Genomic DNA, 27592 nt, shown 5'->3' with positions numbered 1-27592 from the left:
AAGAGGGAACAAAGATTAGAGAAATCTTAGCCCATTACTGTAAGAAGCTAAGGAAGAGATTTAAAAGCATGCATGAAGGCTACCTTCACCCCTGATTAACACTACTGAAGCTATTGATGGAACAAAAGGAAATTAAACTGCTCTGTAGTATTATTTTAAAATTGACCAACTAAAGGAAATAGTCGTTTGTGAAGCGGGGAGAATGCTCTCCCTCTTCTCTTCCTTGTAGACTCGGCTCAGATGCCCCTTCTACAGGAGGTCTTTTCTGGTTATCATGTGCCCCCCAAAATGTCTTTCCAGGTATGAGTGAAATTAATAGAATTGAAAACAGGGTAGAATAAAGCAACATTGTGGAAAGAGATGACTGTTCCCCATGTCATCCTTTCTTTTTTGCCTTCAACCAATAGATCCAAAAGGCTGAAACACCACAGATTTAATTAAATTAATTTCAGCAATCATGAAAGTACCTGCTTTGTGCCAAACACTGTGTAAGGTGCAGATACAAAGATAAAAATGAAATAGCTCCTGCCCCTTAGAAAGTTCATGTTCTACTGGAGGGAAATGCTATGCACATGGATAAGTAAACAAAAAAAATACCAAAAAAAGAAAAAGCAATTTTGATGTGACCATGGCAGAGAGGGAAAAGCACTAATAATAGCAGACTATTCCTGATTTTGCCATCTCTCTGCTCAATGTGTCTTTAGTAGGAAAAAAGGTCACTCTGATAAGCATACTATATAGCATTTTTTCCACATTCAAGAAATGCTCTTCAAAATAATCTTATATTCCATTTATTTAAGAAAAAGAAAATCTTTCCATTTGGAACATGACCAGTGAGGACAGTCCTGGGAGTATATTCTGAGTTTGCTCTTAGACATGCCTGATGTTCTGTGAAATGGAGAGTTCTAGCTCTCTACTTAAGGTTACTCTGCCTAGAATTGGTTCTTTCCTGTGCTCTTTCTGAATAATGAGGAAAGTCTTTTTGATTGGCTGCTCATCCAGAAGGATGATGCATTCAAAAGGTACTACATGACCAAATTTCAAAGTGGAAGAAAGTCCATATAGATTTTGGGGCCCTTATCTCAACTCGCATTTTAGCTGCCTCTCCATTCCTCATCATCAGGCCCCCTGCTTATGCTCCCAGAAGTAGGCTCTTGTTGGCCAGTCACCTATTTCATAATAAATACATGTACAGCCTTTTACAACCTATGGTTTCATTAAACCTCTGAAAATCTCTAAAGTGGGTTAATGAAGTTTATAATTCAAGAAATGACTTGAATTAAAATGATGACTTCCTTCAAATCACTAGTGTTCATTAATTCCTATGTTTTTAAATGATGTTCTTACCATTAGCATCAATAGTTATTGTCTTCCTCTTTGCAATATTGTAAGGTTCAGCTGACAAAGAACTTAAAAGGGAAATGAAAAGTCATCACTATAACTGGTTATAATTTTTTAAGTTAATCAGAAAGCACTCTAATCTGATCTTTAATCCTGTGAATTTGAAAAATGAATTTAAAGATCCTTTAGGGAAAACCTCTATTCAAGATTTAAGAATTTTCCAGATAATTTGTCCAATGTCATCAAATGAAATAATTCATTAAAAAATAAAAGTTTTACCCTATACTGTGCTACTTTTTAAGTCCTTTGACATTTTCTCAAAAATTGGCCATTTTTACCCAGTGTGACAGTTTACATCAATTTCAATAAGTGGATTAATTCCAAAATTTTTGCTTCCAAGTGAAAGATTTTTCATATCATTGATTAATAGCTTAGAAACTATCTAATTCAACTCCCTCATTTTATAGTAAGGAAACTAAGATCCATTGAGATTAAGTGGTTTGTCCAGTATCATATACAGTCGCAGAGCCTGGATTTGAATTCAGATCCACTGGCTCCAAATCTAGAACCTTGTGATGTGCCCTTCCATGCAATGTTACTCCTGCTTCCATGATGAAAATATCCAACAATCAGGTCTTAGAATTGGTCTCAGATAAATAATGAGCATTATTGAATCAAATATTTATGGGAGGATTGTTGTGTGTTAGTAGTAGTAACAGCTTGGTAGACTTTGTGGCAGATAAAGAGATTTCTGCCATCTTGTTCAGCCTTAGAAAATGCAGTCCCTTGGACAGCATTAGCCCTTATTCATTTAAATGAAAATTTTCAGAGCTTCTTAGCTCACAGGATTTTTTTTACATGTATGGCCAAAAAAGAAAAAAAAATCTGTGTTTCATAAAGAAGCTATCCATGGTTTATAAAGACTCCTCTTCTCTTGCCTCCCGTGCCTTATCAATCAATAAAATAACATTGATTAACATATTTAAAACCATTTAAAAAATAAAATATACCTAAGTTTGCTTATATTTCACTTCACTCTTCTTTTTAATATATTTCAGTGGTGCAAATGTTTGAGGGTGGGGTAGAGAAAGGCACAAGCCTCACAGCATGAATAAACTGAAATGTTATCAGACATTTTTAATTAACATTGGCACTTCTAGGCCTCCTGCTGGAGGCAACCAGCTTGACTTTACAAAGTGACATTTGTGACACTGACAATAGAGAAACCTACTGAGAGAAACTGAAAACCAGTTTCTGGCCTATTTGAATACTGTTTTAATGGCTATATAACTTCAGCCATGTGGTGATTATTATTCTTCAAATGCTCAACCTGTTTTAGAATAGATTTTACCATTATTAAAGCAAATTATAAAATGACTTACCATCCTTCCCATTGAGCTTCCTCTTACTGCCCTCGTCATAAATAATACCCCTACTGCTAGCAGTAGCAAGATCCATGCCAAGTGCAATTATTTCAAATACAATTGCATTTATTTCCAGTGAGGTCTACTGCTCACCATGAGAACTTTGTTAGTTTGAGGAAAGAAAATACATATAGATTTGTGTTAATTTCCTGCCCTATACCAAAGATTCTATTTTAACATGAGCAAAAGCTTTTAGTCTATCAAACTCACACTTTAGCCACTAGTAACACAGTACATACATGCCTTACCACATGCTAATTTTGTGTATGTCATCAAATTTCATAGAAATATAGTCAAGACCCAGCTTATCAAAGAATTGTGTTCTTCTTTTATGTCACTCATTTGGAATGCATTTTTTTTTAATGAACAAATATGACAAGTTATAGTTAGTGTCCAATTTAATTCATGATATAACAGAAATGAGGATAGTACATAGTATATAGCCAAGATTAATAATATTTTTCCATGGGAAAACTACCCATTTCCATCTTCTTTGCTGAAAATACATCTCTTCATAATGCCATTTCAGTAGAACAAATGAAAATGTACCCTCCCTTGTCCCTGATATAGTCCACTTTAGAGGAGCAGGAGGAATCATGGAAAAGAGGATGAATCATCCCTATTGGGCATTTGGAAGTCCCAAGAGTATCTGAAAGAGATAATTCCAGAACATTTGGTCCCTGTATGGGGCATGTTCTTAGGCCAGTCATTTGTAATTTAGGGACTTCATTTAGCAGACCATCTTAATATCAACTGATTGGCAAAACTATTGAAGTTGATATAGTGAATCTGTTATATTTACATGCCAGTGTGAGAGAGGCATTGTTTGGTCTTATAGTGATAGTTAACCCTTGATACTGAAATTGTTCTGATTGCTATTTAAAAGTTTGCCACTTGAGGCCAATCACAGTTATTTAGAGATTGTCTAATATTTCTTTTACTATGACTAGGCAGTCTAGATGTTAAACCAATTTGTTCATCTTAACTGTTCTCATGAAATATACTTGAATTCAATTTGTATAATACAAGAGGATGAAATGTTATGTTGTGCTAGAATTTAATACATTAATCTTATAATATTAGTATTGATCATTTTAGTTCATCTTAACAAAAGGGGAAAATGTTCAAAAATATCGTTTTTTAAAAAGCTGAGACTTTATTGGAGATGAGAGGAATGCCCTATGTTACAGAAACATGCAAATAATAATAGCTCATATTTATATAGTTCTTTAAGTTTTCAAATACTAGTATACTAGTGGGGGATCAGGAACTAAAGTTTGAAAGGCCTAAGAGAGAGAGGGGACAGATAAAAATAGGCACTACTTCCTCACTTAGGTAGAGCTACACAAGGTAAGAGATTTGGTCAAGGTCCAGAGCTGACAGGTAAAGAGGAAATCCTCTTCAGTGTCTGGTTTCTGGCTTCTTCCCTTAATAGACATTATCCTGATCCCCTTAGCACATTAGAAGAATAAGATGTTTGGTTTCTTCTGGTTAATAAGATCTATTTTTTCTTTGTAGTACTTAGGAATGGTAGGTTTAGGATAGAGGGAAAATTAGGAACTACCTAATTTCTATTTTAACCTAAATTCCCCTCAGGGGTTGAGGGCTCAGACCTGAGCCCCTGAGAAGATTGTGGAGTCAAGCTGTTGTATTTTCCTGGTATAGAGAGAGATATACAGTTATTGGAGCGATCAATTGGAAATCTTGGGTGAATAGTCTCTTATCTTCCCCAAAGGGAAAAAAGTCTCTATCCATCACTACTGAGGAAGGATGGCTAATCTGATTTCTTCAGATAGATGAGGGATCACAACCAGAAGAGCTCAGCAAGATGCTCCTCTCCCTTCAAGTTCAAAAGGGAGAAAAACCGCTCTCCAACTGTTCATCTACTTTTCTTGGCTAGAGGTTCTAGTCCCATCCCCCATTGCCAACAAAATTCCATTCTCTTCTGCAAGAGGTTTTCTTGCAAACCAAGTCCTTGCAATGCATACTGTAACTCTCTCATCCACACTAGTCAAACATTATTTCTTGTAATCTTTATAACAACTCTGGGAAGTAGGCACTGCTGTGTTATTATCCACTTTTATATAAACAAGGAAACTAAGGGTCAGATAAATTAGATGATTTGCCCACAATCATAGAATTAGTGTCACAGGTAGTATTCAAACTCAGATGTCTCTTAACTGCCATACTTTTCATTTTAAAACAGTACCTTTTCAGTATATAAGTAAATATATTAAATATGTAGCTGCTTATACAGCCACTTATGTTATATGCATTCCTATCTTTTCATAATTCCCACGTAAAGGACTTTCAATCTCTAGTTAAATAGACTGAGGAAATACCTAACTGCCCTTGAGTCAGTCAATAAACTTAACTGTTTGCTATGCATTTAATACAAGCAATAATAAATTCAGGCAAAAATAAAAGATATTCCTAGCCCTCTAGGAACTTACATTATAATAGAGAAGACAACACATAAAAGAAATCTGAAAAAGGGTTGGGGAGGAAGGTGACTGGAAGAATTCCAGTCACTGGGACATTAAATACATAAATAACATCATGATTTTCAAATTAGAAAAAGAGAAGTCAGTTAGCCATTGTTAGCCAGTTAGCATGACTTTGTTTTTTAGTGATTTGAGTGGCACTTTTAAATATTTTAATTACTAATTTCAGTAAAGGTATAGATGGGAAAAGTATTGGCACTTAACTCCAGCAGTATCGAGGTAATATAGAACCAGTAAACAGTGAGCTACCCAGCCTGCAGGCAGCAGCTCCCATAGTATTGGCAACAAAACTATGAAAAGGGCAGTGGCATCTTTTTTGAAGACTGTAGCCAGTTGAGTGAACAGTAGTTGAGTAATCCAGAAGCACTATGGGTGGGCCACAGCCATCTGGATAGGCTGGAAGCTGTGTGTGCCCCAGTAAACTGAATGGGCCAGAAGCAACACACATCTTAGCCAGGAGGTCAGGGCAGCAAGAGGGTAGACAAAGAAGTTGATATTTGTGACTCTGACTGACCTATGTTAGGGCCCCCCTAAGGTAGGGGCCCAAAGAGAGGCCAGGATTTCAGTGAATTGGGTTAGTTTGAGGCAACCCTCCCATTCCATATCACCAACTAGAGCCTTATGAACCAAACCACTGTGAAACTTTAGACCTTGGGGAGCATGTTTGAGTTAACTTTGTCCTCAGGTGGATTGATCTGAGACCTAGGTGTGGGCCTTTTGGTCAAGGAAGCTAGAAAGACAGCTCTGGACTCTTATGGGTGAGGAGGGGTGGGGGGTGTTCCTAGGATCCAAGGCAAAATCTTTATTCTCTGCTTTTGGTCTCCTTGCCTAGCAACTTCTACCTGTTTTTACCTTCCTAGACTGCTTTGACCTGGGATTGCTAAATATATTTATATTTAAAAAATTGTTTAAACCCTCCAGCCGTGGACACTCTATTGCTACAGGTATGGAACCATGACTGGGAAAACTTGGTTAACACATTTACCAGGGGACTCCTAGGAGGGAAAGGCAGCAATATACTGGATGACAGAAACAAGATTGAAAGAAATTTTGGTGGGCTAGATCATTTAGCCAAATATAAAAAGATGAAATTTTATAGGTATAGATGTAAAATCTTATTTGTATTCAAAAAATCAATTTCACAAATGTAAAATAGGAAAAGAATGACTAAATTGTTTTTGAAAAAGATCTGTCAGATTATTAGTGTAATTTCAAGTTTACTATACATCAGTAGTGTGGTATTGTAACTCAAAATACTAATATTAGATAATAGAAAGAAAGGCATAAAACACAGGCCCCAGGAGGTGATAGTTCCATTGTACTATCCTTGCTGTATAACATGGGGAATATTGTGTTGAATTTGGACCTCAAAGTTTTATTAAAGACTATAATAAACTAGATAGTGTCTAAAACATATCGTCAGAATGTGAAGAGCTTGGGAGCTTAACAAATGAGGATTGGTTCAATAAGAAAGCATTTATGAAGTACTTACTAATGTGCCAGCACTGTCTTAAATATTGAAGATACAAAGAAATCATGAAAACAATATAGTCTAGCAACTGTTTAGATATGTGAAACAAGCTAAAGGAGTCAAGGATAAGACCAAAGTTACAAACCTAAATGACTAGAATGAAAGGGAATTTTGAAAAAGAGATGGATTTGAGATGCCATGGGAACATCCTCTTTGAAATGTCCAAAAAGCAGTTGATGATTTGAGACTAGAGTTCAAAAGAAAGATTAGAACCAGATCTGAGAATAATCTGCATAAAGATAAGAATTGGACTTATAGGAGTTGTTGAGATCACAAAAGATATTCTAGAGTAGCATTTTCAAACTTTTTGTCTCAGGAACCCTTTATATTCTTAAAACTTATTGATGATTGCCTCCTCCCAAGAGCTTTGGTTTATGTGGGTTACCTCCTGATATTTACTGTATTAGAAATTTAAATATTTTAGAATTATGAAATTATTTTTAACCCTACCGACTCTCTGAAAGGGTCATGGGGAACTACTAGAAGTCTCTGTACACACTTTGAGAACCACTAGTCTAGAGGGAGAATGGAAAAGGGTTCCATAGTTAATGGATATGACCTAAACGAAGATCTCATAAAGGAGACTGAAAAGGAATAGTCAGATAGATAGGAGCAGAACCAGGAGAATCAAGTAATGTGAAAACTCAGAGTGAAAAGAATTTCTCAATATTGATTGACTTAAATGGAGAATGAAGAGAGTATCTTAAAGGTGGTCATCATTATCAAATGCCACAGATAAGTGAAGAAGAATAAAGATATTAGATTTGGTTATTAAGATACCACTAGTGTCTGTTGAACAATAGTTTATTGCTGCTGTTATTAATAGTTATGTTTATCTTGTCAACATGGAATCTAGAAACCCCAAACTTGTAGCCTAGTAAGATCTGATGAACCCCAAGTTTTAAGACAAGCTTGTAAGTTGGAGACCCCAAAGCTTGTACTTGTTCCCTGTGCCTGTGAGAATCTGCCCCGAAGGGAATCTCAGGCTAGCTGTTTCAGACTGAATAATGGACCCTAAGGTAAAAGACAATCCCCATCAAGTGGGGCCAAGCCGAAGCTAAGTGACTCTTCTTGTCTCCAGAAGCCCCTCCCACTGTATCATACCCTCCTTTCCAGGATCCAACTCAGGACATTTAGCTTATGAGACTGATGGGCTACCTACTGTGCTAAAGAGGCTTGGGCTTGGCCCCACCTGGGAATTGTCTTTTACCTAGGGTCCATTATTCAGTCTGAAATGGCTAGCCTGAGATTCCCTTTGGGGTGGATTCTCACAGGAACAGGGAACAAGTACAAGCTTTGGGGTCTCCAACTTACAAGCTAGTCTTAAAACTTGGGGTTCATTAGATCTTACTAGGTTACAAGTTTGGGGTTTCTAGATTCCATTTTGACAATCTCATTAATTTTTGGTAAATATTGGAGATAACAAAAACAATTGAATAATAATGTTGGAAGCCAGACTACAAAGATTTAGAAGAATAAAAGGAGTGGAAATTGAAGCATTGTGTTTAGCTGAGGACAGGAGGAAAGAAACAGGACAGAAGTTAGTGGGCATATTCTGATGAATGAAATATTTTTTTAAAATTAGATTATATCATGTATATTTCATCAATTACATGTAATACATTTCCACACACATTTTATTAAATTATATGATCAAATTTATTTCCCTCCTTCCCTTCCTAGTACAGGCAGGTGATTCGATCTGGGATATACATTTGTTATCATGCTAAACATATTTCCATATTGTTCATTTTAAGTGAGTAATCTTATAAAACAAAAACCCAAGTGATATATTTTTAAGGATGAAGGAAATATAAGCTTGTTTTTAGACAACAGAGAAAGAACCTGGGAATATGGAGAGATTTAAGATTCAGGGGAGAGGTGAATAATCATAGTGAAGGCATCTTGCTAGAGAGCACAGGAGAGAACAAGATGACAATTCCATGTAGAAAAGTTGACTGGCATAGAGGAAGGCCACTTCTTAATCAGAGACTGCAGTAAAGGAAGAGTTAAGGATTGAAGGAACTGAGATTATTCAGCCTGAAGAAAATACTTAAAGAGGATGTGGTTCCTTTCTTCAAGTATGAACAATCTAGACCTGATATTAGATTGAATTGAAGTTAGAGCTCTCCAAAAGTGGAATGATATGTTTGGGAAGTAGTGTTGTGGTTTGAACTACATAACTTGCCGGTAGTGGATGAGAAGGTAGGGATTGGTGGTACCATTGGAGAAAATGCCCACAATATCAACCCAAGAGTTAATGAGATATCAAGGTAATCATGGTCATTTTCTGATGGATATGACTGCTTGTAGGTTAGGTTTTATAAAGGGATTATTGTTCAAATAATATTAAACTAAATGGCCCCTGACAACTCCTCCAACCCTGAGATTCTATAATCTTTTAAAAAACACCTCCCTATTGAGAACCCTACTGAAAACTCACTAATACTAATTTTATAATTCTCATAGCTCTTTCCCTAGAACTCTACTTTGCACTTATGTTCTACCTTGTGTCATAATTGTTAGTATAACTGTCTTAGTTATTAAGTTATAAGCTTCTTTAGGACAGAATTTGTATCTTATTTCATATTTGTATCTCCAGCACATAGTTCAGAGCCTTGCATAATGGACATTTAAAAAATGCTAATTGAATTGAAAATGACTTCACATTCTGTATTATATATATATATCAATACTTCAAAAGATCCATGAGGTAATCTTTATAAATATTTTGTCCATATATGACTGTGTAGTTCTTGCCCATGTTTTCCTGTAAATCCTCCACAGGAAATATATCTAATGTGCTAAAAGCATCATAAGGACTTTTTAGATTATCATAATTATTAGACAAAATTCATCACATTTTTCTTTTCCCTCCCCGCTACATACACCCCAAAAATATTCATTACTAGATGTCACATACTTTAGGAGAGATTATGAATGGAATGGTTAGAAAAGATGATTAACTATCCAAGTTCTTTATCAATTACTTAAATACATCACTTCTTAAAACTATATCCTAAATGCTTGTATATTGCTTATCATCTAATTTCCTACTGATTTCAAAGAACTTCACAGGTTAATATTTGCTACATTCTTTGATCTCTTTGGATGAAAAATATCCAAAGAACAAAACTGTTGTGTTTGTTTGAATGTGGCTTTTTGTTCTGCCTTTGTTTTTAAAATCTCTTGATACTTCTAATCCTCTGAAGTGAATTTAGTTCCTATGGAAACTGTTATTGGTGTACTTTTCTTATCAACGGTGAAAAAAGAAATAGATCAATGCAAGTAATTTTAACGTATAACATGGGTTGGATAATAATAATGTAATGACATTTATGTAGTGCTATAAGGCTTGCAATGTGCTTCCATATATTGTCTTATTTCTTTCCCAAAATCCTGAGAGGTAGATACTATTATTATTTCCATTTTATAGATGAGGAAACTGAGCCAGAATAAGGTTAGGTAGCATGCTCAGGGTCATCCTGCTAATAGGTGTCTATTCTAACACAAGTTTGTCTTACTCCTTGCCTGAAACTCTATGCACTATTCCAGAGAAATATTTATTAATTGAGTTCATTAGGAAATAGAGTTAAGTAGCATAATTAATTGGTAGATGTATAAGATAGTTATAAGTTAGGTTTCTTTAACAAATCTGAATGGAATCTCAGATGGATTTATGGGTAAGAGAATTTTCCCGGAGTGCTTTGAGAGACAGTTACCCAAGTGCCTTTCACTCTTTGGGTTGACCTTGTTCTGAAAGGAGGTCCCTAAGAGCTGCTCAGTGAGATTAGGAAATCTCAGTGTTTTTCACATCTAATAATTCATCTAAAAGATGACAAATGAAGGAGATTGTTGGGTGAAACATCAGTGCAAGCCCCAGCAGGTTTGCTGTGTGAGTGGAGAGAGGCTGTAGAGATTCAAAGCTCTTTGTTCATCTATACAGCAAGGAAGAGAGAGAGAGAGACCTAACTTATTTCTCTTGTGTATAATTTAGATTAGGGTAGATAGATTAAGGTTTTGGGGAGATTTAGATAAAATAGGAAGTGAGAGTGGCCTCAACTCTGTTTGGGGAAGAACAAGATCTTTGCAGATCAGATTTTGGGTGATTAGAGTAAGAATTATTAGCTATGGGACTTATATATTATAAGAATTTCTTTTCCACTTGTTTCCTTTTACTATCCCTTTCATGAGGTGTTTTTTTTTTTGCCTATAATAAATATATATATTTTTTATACAACTGGCTGAGCCAGAATTCTTAGGCTGCTTTGAGAAGCCATTTTTCTCAAAGCAGTCACACCAACAGCCTGTCCACACAGGACAAATTTATTGGTATTACCATACTATATCAATAATCAATAAGGTTAGAAAACCCTTATAACACTATATACCACTTAGGTCCCTGAACAGTAAATTAATTATAGAGCTTAATAGTTGCATTATACATATATATATATGTATATACACATTATACATATATCACATATACATGATATATATTTTATATGTTGTTTTACATAAAGACTTTTATATAAACTTCATAAAGGAATTCATATAATAGCTTTTAGTTGAATATCAAGTTAGTTTGTATATTCCAAATGATTTTGTGGACAAGGCCATCTGTCCATATGGCTCTGAGTGGCACATAATGTACTTTATGCACTTCAATATTTTCTGTTTTTCACTCTTCCATTTTCGTGTTATTAATTTAGTTACATGGGTTAATAAAACACTAAAGTTTGAGACACCACATGGGGGTTTAAGTCTCTACTACTACCCAGATACATGACATTGGGCAAATGTCATTAACTCTTATTTGTAAAAACAAGGGAGTTGGACTAAATTGGTTTTAATTTTTAGTTCTAAAATTTCAAGTTGTAAAAATGGAGGTGCCTTGAGTAAAAATAAAGGTTTTGCCCACTGATAAAGGTGGTGTATCAGTGAAGTAAGCATAGAACTTCTGGAACAGGATCAGTATGAGAGGGAGAGAGAGACCAAGCTTGTATGGATCTAGTCACTGCCTTTCTCTATCCTGTGTGAGACAGTTGTCAGTTACAGCACTGGGTTCCCTGAGGAAAGAAATGGCTGAAGGGGAATTGAAAACAGGCTTTCCCTTATTAGCTAAATCTGAGGATGTCATTAGTACCTCTCCCACAGGGAGGATCTATAAAGGCTAACCCCAGCAGGGGCTTAACCTCAGAGGGGGTTGGCTCAGAAGACCCCCAGTTATTCTTGACTCATGAACCTTAACAACCTATACTCAGTATAGCATTCTTTAGGTAATTGGGTAATGGAAAGTGGGGTAAGGTAACCCTAAAGTTCCCTATTTCAGTCCTTGGCCTGGGGAGCGAGGGTATAGCAACCCCGGGTTTCTCTGACCCATCCCCAGCTAATAAATCCCACAACTTTATTCTCTATAATTATCTAATAGGCCTAAGTTTTAACAGGAAGGCAGGTGCTCTGATACAGTGGTAAGGAGACAAGGAGAGCAAGAGAGCTGGGTCCCCTCCTCTGGGTGTCCACAGCCCTTTTGGGGGTTTGAGGTATCTTCTCAATTAGGAGATGTTTGATTGAAGAAAAATCTCTGAAGCTTGAAAGTAGAACAGGATTTTCCCAGGTGGCTTTCTGGGGAACCCCCAACCTCAGAAATAGGTCTTCTCAGGTCAAGGATTCAGCTCTAAAACCCCCAGAAGCTCCTTAAAACTCTCCCAGGTCAGTTTCCTCCCAGAATCCTTTGCTCTCTCCAACTGACACAGATTCTGTTTCAGCCCTCAGGTCAGGGTTCGAAAAAATCCTTCCATGCCCTCAACCTTACAAAGTTCACTAAAATTCACTCAGCTGTTATTTAATAAGTGTCTTTATTTGTAAGGTACTGTACTTGTCACTGTGTAGGTACAAATAATAAACTGTTAAGCCATTTGTTTTTGCTATTTATTGGTGTCCACTCATCTACTGCTAAGGCTTAACAGGGATACATAAAATTCAACTCCCTTACTAGTACTCAGACAAAGAAGTTGCTATTCAAGATTTTGTTGTTTAAAAAGAAAATCCTCTTCTTCCCTTGAGGGAGATGCTTTAGAAGTAATAGCAGCAGTGATATGAAACTTTTTATACTTTAACAGACATAAAATTTCTATGTTGGTAGTAGGAGGCATTCTTGAATCTGTGAAATGGCTAGACTGTGTACTCTTAGACCACATGTTAAAAAATTAAAGGACAAAATAACAATTATATAAATAGGTGGCATGCAATTGAAATAGTTCCAACCCAGACTATTTAAGTGAATTATTGGTACCCCCAAATGGGAACTAAATAAATGAAGGGAAAATGATACCAATGAGGACAATGTGGAATTAATTTAACCAATGTAAGTTACCATCACTATGGAAACTGAAAGAAACTGCTATAATCAGTAAACATTTAATTTCTGTGTCAAGTGGAAAGATGGGGAGGACTTTGAATCATAGATCAAAGATGGTACAAAATTATGTCATAAGATAATCAAGAGTAATATGATGGACGTGTAAATTTAAAGAAGACTTGGCAAAAGACTCAACTAAGCTATGTCATTCTAGGGGCATTAAAAGAATGAAACTGGAAGGAAGCAACAGAATAAAAACTTTTAAAAAATAACAATCTTTTCAAGAAAAATGGAGCTCAACTTAACATTACAGTTCTACTGCAGAAAAGAAAAAGATGAAATTAGATTATATCAAGAACACACAGAGGTCCATGCCAGAGGGGACATAGTTTTTGTTGGCATTAAAGGATTGAACCACAAGATTTGTGAAAGATAGAAGAGGACCAAAGTCATTAAAAAAAAAAAAAACCTGAGGTCTTTTCACCACTGAAAAATGAATTTTGAGAATATCAATCATTCCTTACTTATACAATAATTACTAAGTTATAGCAGAATTCTGCCTCTCTTAACACAGCTAAAGAGTACTTAGCTTTTCTAGGCTAGCAACTCACATACCATTGATTCATACTGAACTTATTAGTATAATATAACCTCGATCCTTTTTACACAGACTTAAGTAAATTTTTTATATAAGTTGAAGATTTCACATATTCATCTACTAAATTTCTTCATATTAGAGGTCAAACATGCCAGGATCTTTTTTAAAATGTATTTTTCTTAATATCATTTGTTTTTACATAACCTCCATTTCCAACTGACAACACTCCCAGACAGTCATCCTTTATAATAAATATTTTTTTCAAGAGAAAAGAAATAAAATTAGTAGTACTAACCAATATATTGAGGAAAGTCTGTTATATACAATGTTCCAGCATCCATGGTCTTCACTTCTGAAAAGAATCTGGTTGACAGTGGGGGTAGTCTTCTCATCTCTTTTTTTGTGGTCAGTCTTGGTCATTATAATTTTAAAGAAGTCATTTTCAGTTGTTTGGTTGTGATTTTCTTTTCATTTATATTGCTGTAGCCATCTATATCATTTTACTACTTATTTCATTTTGTAATAGTTCACATAAGTCTTTACCGTATTTCTCTGTATTCATAATATTCATTGCTATCTGTATATTTATTATGGTATCAGGTATGAGAATGGTCTGAACTTTCTGAATAATTCTGGTCAATTAGGGAGTTCTATTCTAGATAATTTATATTTTTATGTTTATCTAAAATTGCTGATTCTTACTTAATTTCTATGTTTCATAAATGGAGTTTGGTAGAATGCTTTCTCAATTTTTAAAAATAGTTTTTGTGTTATAAGTATTCATTGTTCTTTAAAACTTTTATAGAATTCCCACAGAGGATTTTTTTGCAGCTCCTTTTGAACGAAGTTGTTTCATTATCGAAAATTATTCAAGATCTTTAATGTTCTCTCCATATGAATCTATTATATTTTTTAGATAATTCTTTTTTTATTTTTCAATTTTGTTCTCATATAAACTAGTAAGTTCCTTTTTCTACATTTTTTAAAATGTATATTTATTCATTATTTTGTTCATTTTATTTTCCTTCCTCCATTTAATTAGATTGGCTAAGAGGTTTATCCATTTTGCTATTTTTCCCAAGGAATTACTTATTTTTAGGACTTTTTTTATTAGTTCAATAATTTTTTTTGTTTTTAATTTAGCTATTTCTCTTCTAATTTTTAATATTTCCTCTCTTATATTTATTTTGTTTTATTGGCATTCTCATTTTTACTTAAAAATCCAGATCATTAATCCTCTTTTTTTTCCTGTGTAATGCACTTTTAAGGATATATTTTTTCCTCTAAAAATTGCCTTTGCATCTTCCCAGAGATTTTGGTATGTTGCCTCTTCTTAACTTTTATATCCTGATTATTTTTTTGATTCATTCTTTGACCAATTTTAGAATTTCTTTTTTCTAAACCCTTACCTTCTTAAAAAATAAAAATAAATTAATTAAAATATAAAAATTAAAAATAAACAAAAAAAATACTGTGTATTGTTTCCAAGGCAGACGAGTGGTAAGGGCTAGGCAAGGGGGTTAAATGACTTGCCAAGTGTCACACAGCTAGGAAGTGTCTGAAGCCAGATTTGAACCCAGGACCTCCCATCTCTAGGCCTGGCTCTCAACCCACTGAGCCACCCACCTGCCCCCTTGAATTTCAGTATTAAGAATCAATTTTTGTCTGTATCTTTTGCTTATACTCCTTTAATTGATCACTATTTTTACCACATTTATGATCTATAAAGAATATATTCAATATTTCTACTTTTTTACATTTATTTGAATTGCTTTGTGCCCCAATATATGATTTTTTTGTAAAGTCTCTGAAGTTCTGAGAATATGTAGACATACATATTTGTACAAATATAATATATTACACATATTTATATATATACCTATGTAATGTGAATATATATATATTAAGCTCACAGACCCCCTTCCCCCAAAATATCTGAGGACTTGAGGTCCCCAGGCCATCCTTTAGGACCATTAGGCTTCACAAATATATAGAGAAGGAAAAGAGTAGGATAAAATTAGGAAATATCCTGTAGTTCTGCTATAACTATATAGCATGTGATGTAGTATAAATGGAATAAGGCTAAAAAGATCCTACTAATGGTTTCAGCTTCAGGCTTTAAATCTTGTTTCCTAAAAAGTCTCTGTCACTTCCCATGAAGGATTTCCCAAGAACTCTAGCTGGCATTAAGCCCTATTCAGTTAAAAAAAAAAAAGCCCAATTTGGAGCCAAGGGTCATAGACTTGAAATGGGTCATTAGACGCCTTTATTACATTGACCAAATCACCTAACTTCTCTAGGCTTCTTGTTTCTTTATCTATAAAATGTGAGGTTGAGCCTCATAACCCCTGAGGTCCCTTCCATTTTTAAATGTGGTCTATGAATCTTATTCTGGTCTCCACAGCTAAAAGTAGCTTTCATGTATATAGTGCTTTACATAATTGTCACATGGCCCTCCCAACTAGACTGTAAATTGGATAGTACAAGTATTATCTTTATCTTACTATTGAATAAAAACCTAATACTAAGCAGTGGTGCTAGCAGCATTATCATTCTTCCTGCCCTGTAGTTGTAGCTGTGCCTCAATAAGCAACCTTACTGACAAGGATTACAGAGTTTACTGCAGCCTCAGGTGTAGCCTTGTAATAGTTAAAGGGATTGTAGAGGATTGAAGAGGTACAGGGGATAAGGAAGGTTTTGTAACAGGGAATGGAGGAGTTGAAAGGGCAGAGGAAATATGGATTCTGGTGAGGTAAAAGAAGAGATACCCCCTGCTGAGAGGCTCCGAAATGGGATTCCCAAGAAATGGGCCAGCTATGATAGCCTGAGGGAATGTCTTCTCTATTGATTGATGTTGAGGATATCCCAAGGCAGATAAGCCCAGATCCCCCCAGAGACAAGCCTCTCCTGGACCAACCTCCCCCAGCAGGGATCCAATAAGGACTATTTATCATTGAATGGCTGTTCAGCTCCCTCTATGTCCCCCTGAAATGATAGTCCTCTTATCTGACTTTGGTTTATTAAAATAAAGATTAATTTTAATAACAAGTTTGGATTGGGGAGGTATCAGGGAAAAAGGGAATCAGGATTTCCCTAGATTGGATTTGAGTCTCTTTCAGCTTTTTAGCTGAGGCCAGGCCTGGCAGGCTGGTGGAGGGTTTCTTTTATTCCTGTCTATGCTAATCTGTGCTAGTTTTCTTAAGTTCAAAGTCTTTAGCAGTAGATAGCAAGAGGAAGAAAAAGTTCTGACATTCAGAGCTGGTTGGGCCTATCTCTTCAGGCTGATGCCCCTAAAGACCAGCCTTTCAGTTCAAATCGCTCCCCTTCAATCCTTTTGTTCGATGACAGGATAACAGGAATCCAGGTAGAGCACACAATTGGGAAAGATACAGGAATAGAGGTAATTCTATCGAGAGACAGGGAGGGAGGCTCAAGTCCAAGGGCCAAGAAAGAGAGTCAGGACAAAGTCACTCTCCAAGTTCTTCCCCTCCACCCCCCCTACTGTCATTCTGTCCATCATTTTCACTCTAACCTTTCAACTTCTGTCTGCTCCAACTTAGTGGCAGAACATTTGTTCAGCTTTGCAGAAGTATATATGAATCCACATGTTAATCCAGACTGTTTTTCACTCCTTTCTGAGTTTGTAAAATACCAGGCATAGGAATCAGGATTCCTAGGATTTGATTTGATTTACTCTGAGTTCGAAGATGAAAATTAAAATGAAGAACAATAATCTACTTACAAATGCTTTGTGTTTATGAATACATGAGTAATAGAAGTTATGATTCTATGCTAATCATTGCAATATATCATTTGGTTATGTATATATGTGTAATTTATCAATTATTTTTTTTAAAGTTCTTAGCATTTGATTTACTTTGAGTTTAGTGTTAATGTTCTAGATTTTTCAGGCAAATAGTTAACCTAACTAGTCAGGTGGGATTAAATGCCATGCTTTCACTAATAAATTACCCCATCCCGGACTAAAAACCTTATACAAATGTCTCAAATGACAACACTTTGACTTGTCAGATTACTTGCTTTTGCTCAAACATTGATTTCATATCCAGTGGGATTTCAAATTTGACATTTTGAGCTCTGGACATATGCTTATTCTTCTACTCATTTGTTTGTCAAAGGGAAAAGACTACTTCCTCTTCACATACTATGATCTTTTTGTGAAGTGAGAGTTGCTTTTCCAGACACCTTAGTATTTTTAAGCTTTAAATTTCTTGAACAAATTTGAGATCCTACTATTTTCAAGGAACTCTGCACTCTTTCTGTGTCTCAAATGAATAATGTACCCTCAACAATAAAGTTTTAAAACTGTGATTATCTTGGTGAATGTTTATTTTTTTGTTATAGCATTATTATCTTCACATTTATTAAGCATTAACAATATTCTTAGTATTTTTTTAATGTATAATCCAAATTCAGAAAATTTTCTTCACATAACCGGATAAAACTAGTTCACAATATATACCAGTGTTTATAATTTGTTTTACATTTATTTTCAATTTCTAAAACAATCCCAGCTCTTGAATTTTAATTGCTAAGATTTTGTGAGATTGGAGGAATGTTTCACAGAGCTCTTAGTTATATTTGTTAATTTTGGATTATTGATAAATCTGAATGTTTTATCTATTAAACATTAACCATCTATCCATCTTTGTCCTTAAACCATTTTATACTTTCTACAAATTTGTGGTGTATATAATTTATTAAAGATGAATAATCTAAAATTCAGAGACTATCACATACCACAATAGCCAATTGAAAAAAAAGAGTGATGGGGGAACAATCTACAAGTTGTTTTATTATTTATACCATACCAAGTGACTTAGATATAATAGATTTTTTAAAAAACTGAACTGATAATTTTTTATACCTAACTACATTAAATATGGCTAGGATCATTTTAATTGAGATTTTTACACAATAATATATTGCATTTTTAAAAGATTATCCTTTGAAAAAAATCTTTTGTATTTGGAAGGAACAGCAGATTAATTCTCTTTTTCTAAGTATATGTACACGAACAGGATGTGTGCCAACTTTTCTCCACAGATAATATTCTGAATGAACCCATCATGGAAGTTATTTGTATCCTTTGGTTGATTAAATGGAAAATACATCCTGGGAGAATCAGGCAGGCATACCTGAGAACAAGAATGAAGAATATGAATTGGGATTTTTTTGTGTGTGTGTATTTGGGGTTCCCCCAAAGGGGGAACTTAATAAATAATTTAATAGCTTGAAGCTATCATGCTTAAATAAAACTTTTAGAATTCTATATATTCCTTTCTTTCTGCTATATAACAAATATGAAAGGGAGGAGTCACAAATTCAGCTTTTTTTGGTCATTTTCCCTCTAACTTCTCCCTTACCCACATTTTCCCTAGCTCACAGTTCTCATCTCTGAAATTTAAGAGAACATAGCCACTTTGGCAAACTTTGAAAATAAATGCCTTCTTGTCTCTTTTTTAAAGGGAAATGCATGTGAATAGGAAAGTGTATCTTTAGGTTTTATTTACTGTACACATTATTCATAAAAAAAGTTAATAAATCAGTGCATTAGGACATTAGGTGACTGTGCTTAATTTTTACAAGATTATTTTTATTTTAGAACTTTTTATTTAATATCCTTTTTAAAAAATTGAGGACTTGGAAATGCTTTCTTGTTTATTAGTTCTTTCTGATCTTTCTCCTATAGCATCCAGTCATTCCAGGGGTTTTGTTTCTTTCTCAAAAGTAAATAGTTGATATTTATTTAGATCTTTATACAAAATGCTTTGCATATATAATTTGTTGTTATTTATACAAAACTGTTTACATATTTTTTTTTTTTAAATATATTTTATTTGGTCATTTCCAAGCATTATTCGTTAAAGACATAGATCATTTTCTTTTCCTCCCCCCCCCAACCCCCCATAGCCGACGCGTAAGTCCACTGGGCATTAGATGTTTTCTTGATTTGAACCCATTGCTTTGTTGATAGTATTTGCATTAGAGTGTTCATTTAGAGTCTATCCTCTGTCATGTCCCCTCAATCTTTGTATTCAGGCAGTTGCTTTTTCTCGGTGTTTCCACTCCCATAGTTTATCCTTTGCTTATGAATGGTGTTTTTTTCTCCTGGGTCCCTGCAAGTTGTTCAGGGACATTACACCACCACTAATGGAGAAGTCCATTACGTTCGATGATACCACAGTGTGTTTGTCTCTGTGTACAATGTTCTCCTGGTTCTGCTCCTCTCGCTCTGCATCACTTCCTGGAGGTTGTTCCAGTCTCCATGGAACTTCTCCACTTTATTATTCCTTTTAGCACAATAGTACTCCATCACCAACATATACCACAGTTTGTTCAGCCATTCCCCAATTGATGGGCATCCCCTCATTTTCCAGTTTTGGGCCACCACAAAGAGCGCAGCTATGAATATTTTTGTACAAGTCTTTGTGTCCATTATCTCTTTGGGGTACAGACCCAGCAGTGCTATGGCTGGGTCAAAGGGTAGATATTCTTTTGTCGCCCTTTGGGCATAAAACTGTTTACATATTATCTCATTTGACCACAATGGTCTATGAAGTAAAAGAATGTTGTTTATTCCATTTTTCCATTTTCCTTCCATTTTAAAGGAAGAAAAATGGGGCAAAACAAATTATTTACCCAAGGTAATATAGCCATTTAAATAGCAGATGCCACATTTGAATCTAGGTCCTAACTTCCAATACAGGGCTCTTTCTACCATGCTGCAGTTGCTACTGTTATCCTTTCAAGAATTGTGATTTATGGAACAAAATTATGCATAATCTGTTGTCCCTTCAGTCAGAGCTGAGTTTCTTGCTAAATATGCACTTGTGTAGCTTTTTCCACTCCATTGCTTTAGAGTCAAAATCATTGGGGGTAACAGTTTAAGAGCCTTAAGTGATTGATTCATTTGACAGTGAAGCTGAGTGAATTGTATTCAGAGTCACTGCAAAAAACTCTGAAATATAACTCTTTCCATTTTGATATAATGATGAAAAAATAATTTTGGCTTTTGTGATTTAGTAACGGGCTTTTATTGGAAAAGCCTTTTTTCATTTTCATTCATCGGAAAGAAATTACAGAGCACAAAAGAATGTAAATGAAAACAAGAAAGCAGTCAATGCTTTCTATCTCCTTTTCCAAAATAATATGGTCTCCAAAGTATAATTGTGAAATTGGATTTTGGTCCACATAGAAGATGCATCCTTCCTACCAATTGTTACCAACTATTAGAACATTTTAAAAATTACATCAAGTTGAATTTTTTTGTTGTTATTTTCTGATTTAACATTGAAAAGGATGACACTGTTCATATTATGCTAAAAAAGAGAGAGTATTCGGGTATTCTCAAATTTGTAGATGACTGAATGTTGATAAATTTTAGTATATGCACTCATTTCTACTTAGCTATAAATTCTAAAACATAGGATAAATCACCTATTTTAAAATACTATAGATCCTCATAGTTCTTTTAAATACACATACATTTTGATCGCTGGGCTTAAAATTTAGTGAAAGGATCACAGAAATATAAATAGACTTTTATATTCTCAGGAGATTAGTTAAAACTATACTCAAACCCCATGATTTGGAAAAATCAGATTATCCTGTATAACTGCAAGACCTTTTATATGTGTATACCTGCTTTTAGAGTTGGTATTAGAAAGTTGTAACCCTCAAGAATCACATAGTGTTGAATCTTGATCAGAAAATCGGGGTTTTCCATCCAGCACAGACATTTTTATGTCTATTGTATGTCATTGTAATGTCTATGGAACTCTTACTATGGTCCAGATATAGAAAAGGGGTCTTTTTTGTGAACCTATACTTCAGTGGAATAGTTTTTGTGTTCTCAAGAGGAGAGACAGGATAATCTTCAGAGGTTGTGACTGCAAACTCATTTACATTAAATGTGTTCTTTGGAACTCTAAGGAGGAGAGAGTTCTTGAAGAATAGCTATCTGCATATTTTTATCTCCTTCCAAATTCATGATGTTATTTTTGCTGTTTGCTATTTATGTTACCTGTACTGAAAAAAATAACTAAGTAGTTTCCTCAAAATGTAATGTTCAGAAACTCCCAAGACACTTCTCTAAGATAAAAGGTATTTGAGTAATGGGGAAACCAGCAATAAGCACTAAAACTGATCAGTAGAGTGTAACTTTTTATTCAAGAGGTCAGAAGACAAGCTGCCTTTTATAACTTGATTTATACCAAGAAAATTCCAAAGATTAAAAGGAATATTTGAATTATATTCTTATATATTTTATTTAAATAATCATACAACATTAACATTAGGGAAAACAAATGTACATGATCACCTCATGAGAATCTATACATTTTAACAAATCAAGACTACCATTTGATAATATATTTTTGTTAGTTGTACTCTTGAAGGGCCTAACACTCTTTTGGAAGCCTCTTCCACCATCACAGAGAAGGCATGTTTCTCTAGTCATGAGTTTTGCCAGTTTCATGAAGCAATACCTATGAATGTCATTTACAGTCAAATGGTAGAATAAGAGAACTAGGGATAAGATTAGATAAAAAATACAGGAAAAAAGAAGACAGAAGGGATAAGAGTATTAAAAAAGTTAAAAAAGCATTGATTATTATAGATTAGGTTTATCTACCCTAGTCCAATAGATTTTTACTTATGGAAGCTTTTGAATGATATTTTAGGCTAATGCTACCATTTTCTAAACCAGGATCCTTAAATATGTGTGTATACATATGCATATGTATAATTTCTATTATATATTGTAAATATATAAATATCATAAATTATATAAAAAGTATATTTCAACACAATTGAATTCCTTTGTAAACCTATATTGTTTGATTTTTATGTATTAAAAAACATGATTCTCTAAAAGACTTCAGATTCAGAACCCCATATCTATACCCCCCATTATCATTTTTTACAAATTAAGAAATTGAGGGCCTGGAAGTTAATTGGTTAAATTATGAACTAATTCCTTTTAATTATTTTTACTAAATGTTATATTTTTAAGAAGTTTTTTTTTTTCTGCTGCCCTTTTTTAGCATGAGGCTAATTTCTCTGAATGTGTATTTCATCTTTCTCTTTTGTCATTCTAGCTGCTTTACTAATGTAAAATTTTTTAACCTAAAAAGAAACTATATTTTAAAAGTGTTCCTTGAAGAAAAGATTTAATTTTCCTTCCAACATATCCTGACACTGTGCCTATTATTATTTTTCTCTAGTAGTAGCTCTATATCAGCAACAACAAAAGCATTTAATAGAAATCAATTAACTAGCAATATGGACAGTTTACCATAATGCATATTGGAAGTTTCTTTTAAACTTTCTGGAATGGAAGGTGCCATGGCCTGTGTTTTATGGCCTTCTAATGTTGGACTGTAATCTCATTTAGCATTTTCCCAAAGCAAAAACAATACATTAGAGCAGCATAATAGGCATCCAAGATCAATATTAAAAAAGCAGAGCCTTCCCCTTACACACTAAGCCAGGCAGAAGTCCAGGGTGTGCTCCAGTCACTGGGGAACATTTATGTTAGTTTCTACCCTTTGGCCCTACTTCCATCCCCACTTCCAGTCATCAATACCAGATTGAAGTATACAAAAAGAGACCTAGTATATGTGTAAATACTTAGAGCATAAGTGATCAACAACCAGGATATCAAGAGACCTGAAAGAGAAACATAATTGACTTGTGGTTAATAAAAGTGTAGTTTGACACATTTGAAATTAGAACTCATACATAAATTCTTATAGTACAACTCAGTAAATGCTTGCTTCTAGGCTAAAGTACCTTATTCAAAAACCTTTTTTGTTATTAAATGAATTCTAGTAGATATGTGAATGGTGTGTATTTCCCCTGTGATACCTAATTATATGGCAACCTGTGCCATCATATGGTCTTCTCCATGTGGTAGTTAAAAGGGGATAAATAGCATATTTATTCAGCATTTTTTATTCTGTCTTTTCTCATCAAAGTTATCTCACTGGGTTAAAGATAGCCCAGTTGTCCTGTGAGTTCTTAGAGCAATTAGATACATATTTGCAACATTGTTCACCATAATTTATATGCTAGAGTGGAGAAAATACTGAACTTGGGGCCAAATACCTAAATTTGAATTTGGGTCCTGGTACTAACAACATGATTGTTGTTAAACCAAATAATCTCAAGGGACAAAGTCTTACTCAGACCTGAATAAGAATCCTCTTCATAATATTGTGACAAGTGGCCGTCTTACCCAGTCTTGGCTTAAAGACCTACATTGAGGGTGAACCCATCTTCCCTTAAGATTTTCCTTTTGACTTTTGGATAACTCTAATAGACAGGAATTTTCTCTGGTGTAGTTTAAATTTACCTCTCAGCAACTTTCCTCCCAGTTCTCTCTGGACTCAAGCAGCATAAGTCTAATATTTTTTCCACCTGACAGTTCTTTGAATATTTGAGGACTGATTTCATGCCTCTCTTCCTCCACTTTACTTGAATAAGTTCTCTTCTACAGACTAAATACAAACAAGCAAGACACTGGCCACAAGTGTACTTACATTCTGTTGAGGAAAGATACACATAAAGGAATACTGCAAAGTGGGGGGCACCCACGTACTGTCATGTAAGGAAGCTAGACCATTAAAAATTAAGGCAATGGGTTCACCTGTCAGAGTTGGGGAACCCAGCATGTAGTCCTAGCATCTAAAACTGAACACAGTATTCCAGATGTCAAATGTTGGCAGAATCCAGCAATAGTATCATCGTCCTAGACATTACACATCTCTAAATGGAGCCTAAAATCAAATTTGTAAAACAATTTTTAGTAGCCTTGCTACATTACTGACTCACATTGAGATTGTTTTTAGGTCCATTAAAATCCCAAGAGCCTTTTCATAGAAATAGTTGCCTAACCATACCTCTCCTATCTTGTACTTCTGATGGCAAAATTTTTGAACCCAGATGTAGGAATTAACATAATTAAAGTTCTAATAAATTCACCTTGTTCTATTTTAATTTGTCATTCTAGAGTGATGAAGTTATTTTGGTATCTGATTATCTTGTCCAACAGGCTAATGCACCTTCCTGTCATTGCATATTTAAAAAGAATGCCTTATATGCTTTAATACAAATCATTGAAAAGTTGAATGGCTCTCCAATTGATAGATGGTCAAGGGACATGAACAGGCAGTTTTCAGTCAAAGAAATCAAAACTATTAATAAGCACATGAAAAAGTGCTCTAAATTTCTTATAATCAGAGAAATTCAGAATAGCCAGCCCTGAGGCCCTTTTGCCGGCCCTGAGGGCTCTGCACTGATGGGTCCTGGGACCTTCCTTCTGCCTACCCCTTAGATCTGAGTATTCTAGGGTTTTGGCTTTTGGGGAGCCTTACCTTTTGACCCAGGTCCAGGAGGAGGGTTCCCCCGGTCTGTCCTGTTGTTTAGTTTGAATTTTGGTGTCCTAGGAGCATTCAGTTTGTGATTGGTAAGGAAGGGTTTTCAGAGATCTGAACTTTCACTGCTTCTAAGCCACCATCTTGACTGGCTGAGTCTTTTTTTTTTCTCCAGAGTATTTTTCTAAAAGTTCTTTTTGTGGTTCTTAGCATTTAGTTTCAAGTTATCCCAAGTCCTTAGAACTATTGATACTATTGCTACAAGACTCATTATATATGTATGCAGTAACTTGCCCTTGCTTCCATATCTGCCTTTAAAGAGAAATTTGAGTTTGCCAATTATGTTCTTGTAGAACCACAAGGTCTCTTTAGATTGTTCTCCTTTTCCTTCTCCATTAGAATGTCTACTTATTTGGTTAGAATTTCATTGTTGAACATTCCTCTTCCTTTTGACTGATTTCCTTTTTGCAGAATATTAGACCATTAGCTCCTTCCTTCCTGTCATTCTTTGAAATATCTTCAGTTGACTTGTTGATTTAAAAAAATAAAATGAAGAGGAAGATGCCTCAAAGGGAGATAGTATTTGTACTACCTACCTCACAGGATTGTTTTGATGAAAGCACTTCATAAAATGAAAAATATCCCACTGTAATCTGAGCAATCAATGTAAAAATAAATTTTATTAGGATAATGTTCTGTACTTCAATACTTTAAAGCACAGTTGAGTTTTTTAATTAAGTTTAAATTCATTCTTAATGATGACAAAGCTGCATGATAGGAGCATTGGTAATGTTACATAAAATTTTGGAAATTCCCATATTTCTAGCTATATATCATATCTTTAGAAATTGCCACATAAGAAATAGCATGGTCTTGCATTTGACTTTTCTTCTCTAGAAAACGGTGTAAGAGCCTAGCACATTGGATAAAAGTAATTGAGGATACAAAATTATCACCTATGGATTTCTTTCTTGATGAGCATTCTTTTTTGTGTGTGTTCTCTAGGGTTTTTCTTTTTTTTAACCCATTAAATTGGAAATAGTGCTATTCAGAAATTATGTTTGTGGAAATTAATTTTAGATTCTTAGAAGATATATTTATAGAACAAAAGCTAATTTGAACATATTATAAATTTATATATTATTTGGGGCAGTTTATGCCACATATATATATATATATATATATATATATATATATATATATATGTATCTATGACCAGTCAATTCAATTCAACAAATTTCTTATCTCCTATGTGCAAAGATACTATCCCAGATGCTTGAGAGACCATCCCTATAACCTTAACTCTTTTAGTCCTTTTCATCCATTTATTCAAAAAGGGTAGCTTCAGTTTATATAGCACATTTTAATTTACTTTGGTAATGCATGTATGTGTGTTTCCTTATACACCATGGGGAGATTATAAATTTTTAGAAAGGGGAAACTTATGTATTATAATGAAGTTTGTACACTCAAATAAAAATTATATTTGTCAAAAAAATTTGTTATGTCTGATATGTTTGAAGTTTTTCCAATTTCCAAAGTAGCTAAGACTAAGGGCCCAACTTTATTTACCAGTGAATAGTTCGAGTTCTTGGGATCATAGATGTAAACCTTTAAAGGGATTTGAATTCAACACCCTCATTTTTCAGATAAAGAAACTAAGGCCCAGCAAAGTTAAGTGACTTACCCAAGGTCAGACAAATAGTAAGTGGCAGTGTCTTAAGTGCTGTCGCTTAGTAGGATTTATTTAGTGGAAATTATCTAACTTGTCTCCACTTCAATCTATAATGTCATAGCCATTTTTCTCTGAAGACAGAATTTTGTCTTTCTAACTTTAAAATAGTAAAATAGTCACTTTGGTTAATTTTTAAAAACATTATATCATTTCACTTTTGTCTTTTGAATTATAGCTAATTATTCTCTGGTTTGTTTTTCAGACGCTATGAGACTCATCCAGTCTGTGCTGATCTGCAAGCTAAAATTCTCCAATGTTATCGGGAGAACCCTCAGCAAACACTCAGCTGCTCTACTCTGGCCACCCAGTACCAGCACTGTGTCAATCATGCCAAACAGGTGGGTGTACAGGTCTAGCTAACTTGAACAGCACAAGAATTATGATGGAAAATGTATTTTAGATCATCATTAAGTTCCATCCATGTATTAGAGTTTTAAATATTGTGCTTAAACCATTTTTTTTTTCATGTAAAGGGTTTCAGCCTCAAGTTTCATTTTTGACTTGTTTATGTGCTATGTAGCCATCCCATATAACAAATTATGTTAGAAATGTGTCCTTAGCACATTCATACAGTACTCTGCATGCAGAAGGTACTTAATAAATGTTTTTAAATGAATTAATAATATGTGCTCTTGGGACATTATCCAGGACCCTTGACTGAGTCAAGTTGCTATCTATTACTCCATGGCAGTCAGAAAA

At 34.5% G+C, this 27592-nt stretch overlaps 1 protein-coding gene across 2 annotated transcripts in view; it reads left to right on the top strand.

Annotated features, from left to right (window-relative positions):
• The window catches only part of CHCHD3 (coiled-coil-helix-coiled-coil-helix domain containing 3), a 356184-nt gene that overhangs the window by 313602 nt on the left and 14990 nt on the right, over positions 1-27592 (top strand). For both annotated transcript variants that reach the window (XM_001367264.5, XM_016426166.2), the window contains exon 7: positions 27096-27231. In XM_001367264.5, the coding sequence (XP_001367301.4) occupies positions 27096-27231 (136 nt within the window). The remainder of the gene's footprint in view (positions 1-27095; positions 27232-27592) is intronic.

This window comes from Monodelphis domestica, chromosome 5 (genome assembly GCF_027887165.1).
Source record: "Monodelphis domestica isolate mMonDom1 chromosome 5, mMonDom1.pri, whole genome shotgun sequence".
NCBI lineage: Eukaryota > Metazoa > Chordata > Mammalia > Didelphimorphia > Didelphidae > Monodelphis > Monodelphis domestica.
The sequence above is the reverse complement of the archived record's forward strand: the minus strand, read 5'-3'. Positions and strand labels throughout refer to the sequence as shown.